At 40.2% G+C, this 2,677-nt stretch overlaps 1 protein-coding gene across 1 annotated transcript in view; it reads left to right on the top strand.

The window, feature by feature from the left end:
* The window catches only part of rsf1a (remodeling and spacing factor 1a), a 38,022-nt gene that overhangs the window by 24,515 nt on the left and 10,830 nt on the right, over positions 1-2,677 (top strand). The window contains 1 exon segment of the mRNA XM_032509705.1: positions 2,209-2,319. Coding sequence (XP_032365596.1) covers positions 2,209-2,319 — 111 coding nt within the window.

The following is a 2,677-nucleotide window of genomic DNA, read 5'->3' as shown; positions in this document are numbered from 1 at the left end:
TAAATGCAGTTTGGGTCGAACCAGAAGGTCAATAGAGCAGGTGCAGGATGATACACTGGTTTCCATAAGTGCAGACATGGATATGTACCTGGATAAATGAGATGCCCTATATATAAACAGAATTGTACAGATAGATTTGTCCTATGAATATAATATATAGTAACTAGTATTGTGAACACAGATTTACAGGGTGAATGAATGTACTGCTAATATATATATACAGGGTGGTTGTTAATATATAACCACAGAATTTTTACAGATACTATAGAATAATTTAGGCTAACAATGAACAGCGTATAACAATGGATTTAAAGGTAGTAAATATAAAGTTTGGACCGCACGCTATCCCAACTAAAGTGCATGTCTCCATCTGTGCAATGCAATATGATGGCTTCTCTTCAGAATGGGTAGCTAGTTTAATGAACCTTCATATTCAATATTTAACATTACGTCTGCATTAAAAGAATAGAAGTAGACTTACAGGGTGATGTTCGTCCCACCACTGATCTCCACGTACATCTAGCCGCTACCTCCTGAAAGGACAGAGGAAAGAAGGAGTCAAATCCACATCGTTTTGAGTGTTCTTTTAGGAAAATTGTAGTGTGTGTTGTGTTGTTGTGTGTGTGTGTGTGTGGGTGTGTGTGTGTGTGTTGTGGTGTGTTTTACCTCCTCTCTGCTCTCGCTTCTTTTTTCATGGCATCGCAGTTTCCTTCGCAGCTGCTCCTCCAGTTGATCTCACAACAGCCAGCTTCCGATGAATGGAGGGAAAGGCCAAATTCCACAAACTGAAACGTTGAAAACACATCCTTTAAAATGTCTCTTTTTTATCAGCATACCTCAACACTATATAGTGGCCTCTGAAATCTCATGTCCCAAGCACCAACTTAGGGTGACTTTTAAGTACTGAAAGCTGCATGGAATGTTGGTTTACAATTGTAATCTTATTGCTTATCAAAAAAAATCTAATGTTATATAAAATAGTGTCATTTACACTATTTATTTATAAAAAGGTTTCTTCGTCGCTTCTCGTCTCTTTGAAAGATAAATATTGGAGAACTTTGGTATATTTTGTTAAATAAACATCTTCATCAAAGTAATGTGTTTCTAAGGTTGACATGTCATAACAATATCCGTGCCCTTACTGTGCAATACATTCACAATGAGTTTTATTCAAACCCTGCAGTATTCTTAATAAATGATCGACCAAATGCCGCGTAGGATATTAATAGGTGGTCTTGCTAATCAATATGTTGTCGGGCAGTTCTCGTGCACAGCACACACACACACACACCACACTTACAATGTTGGCAGGATGACGAAAATTCTCCATCTGGAATCACATGAGCTGGCGGCCGCCCAGACAGGCCGTGTGGTGTCCTTATCCAAGGTCACACAGCAGGATCTGAGGACCGCCCGCACACAACACACACACACAAACCACAACACGACACACAAAACCCACACTACATACACATCACACACACCACACACACACACACACAGTGACAATAGCGTCAGTTACTCATAGCTGACTTCTGCCTTAACATCGCCAGCTGTTACATATACCACAACACCAAACACACATAACAACAAAACCTTTAACTTACCTCGAAGATTTCTATTTAATGAAACTTATTGAACAAAATGTATTCATTCAAGATAAAAGATCCACTTGACTACGGACTCGACTCCTGCTCATCCTCCCAGGGACGATCTTCGTCGCCCCTCACCCAACTAAGAAAATATTTATTTTATGAGTGCTTGAGGACAGAGCAATCTCGTCGTGGGTAAAAACAGGAACTTTCCCAAACTTTTGCCCCAAGCAAGATGGTAAATTCACTGTAGTCTTACTCATTTCTGCATCTGCCGCATTATAAGATGGGCGTTGCCTTGTACCTGTGTAATGACAATAAAGTTGAATCTAATCTAATCTAATCTAAACATTTACATTCAGTTTAGCAAATCTCTCAGCTGTTTTTTTACCTGGGCTTTCTAAGTTGGACCAATGAAAAACAAATGTTTGAAATGATGTCAGTTGGCTGGGATTTTCCAACATGCAACGCAGCATGTCAACGCAGCAGTCTAATCTTGTAAAACAAACTTAAACCAAACTTAATTAACATGGTGGCCGTCTGTTTGACGTCAAAGAAATATCACCTTGGATTTCACTGTGCGAAATTAAAAGTAATTTGTCTGCACGGTTTTTAGGAGGGAGACGAGGTGGAAGAGGAGAAGACCGCAAAAAAGAAAGATCCCAAAAAGAGCAAAAATCTCGGGAGGAGATCAACCAGAACCAGGAAACACATCAGCTACAGGTGGGTGTGGCCTGACGGCGTTAAATGTACCGGGCAAAACGCATCGTGTCTCTCAACACACAAGAAAAGCAAAGCTACTTTTGTTTTGTTGATAATTTTGGATCATTATTTACATTGCAACTATAATCTTTCAGTATTACATAAAATGTGTGTGGAGAGTGTCATGCATTGGCAGGCATTGAATTTGTAAAAAGTCTCAAGTCTGTGTGTCTGTGCGTGTGTGTGCGTCTGTGTTTGTGCGTCTGTGCGTCTGTGTCTCTGCGTGTGTGTGTGTAAGGCAACTAAATGCAGTTTGGGTCGAACCAGAAGGTCAATAGACCAGGTGCAGGGAGATACACTGGTTTCCATAAGTGCAGACATGG

Source organism: Etheostoma spectabile, chromosome 3 (genome assembly GCF_008692095.1).
Source record: "Etheostoma spectabile isolate EspeVRDwgs_2016 chromosome 3, UIUC_Espe_1.0, whole genome shotgun sequence".
In the NCBI taxonomy this organism is placed as follows: domain Eukaryota; kingdom Metazoa; phylum Chordata; class Actinopteri; order Perciformes; family Percidae; genus Etheostoma; species Etheostoma spectabile.
This window is presented reverse-complemented; position numbering and strand designations above follow the sequence as displayed.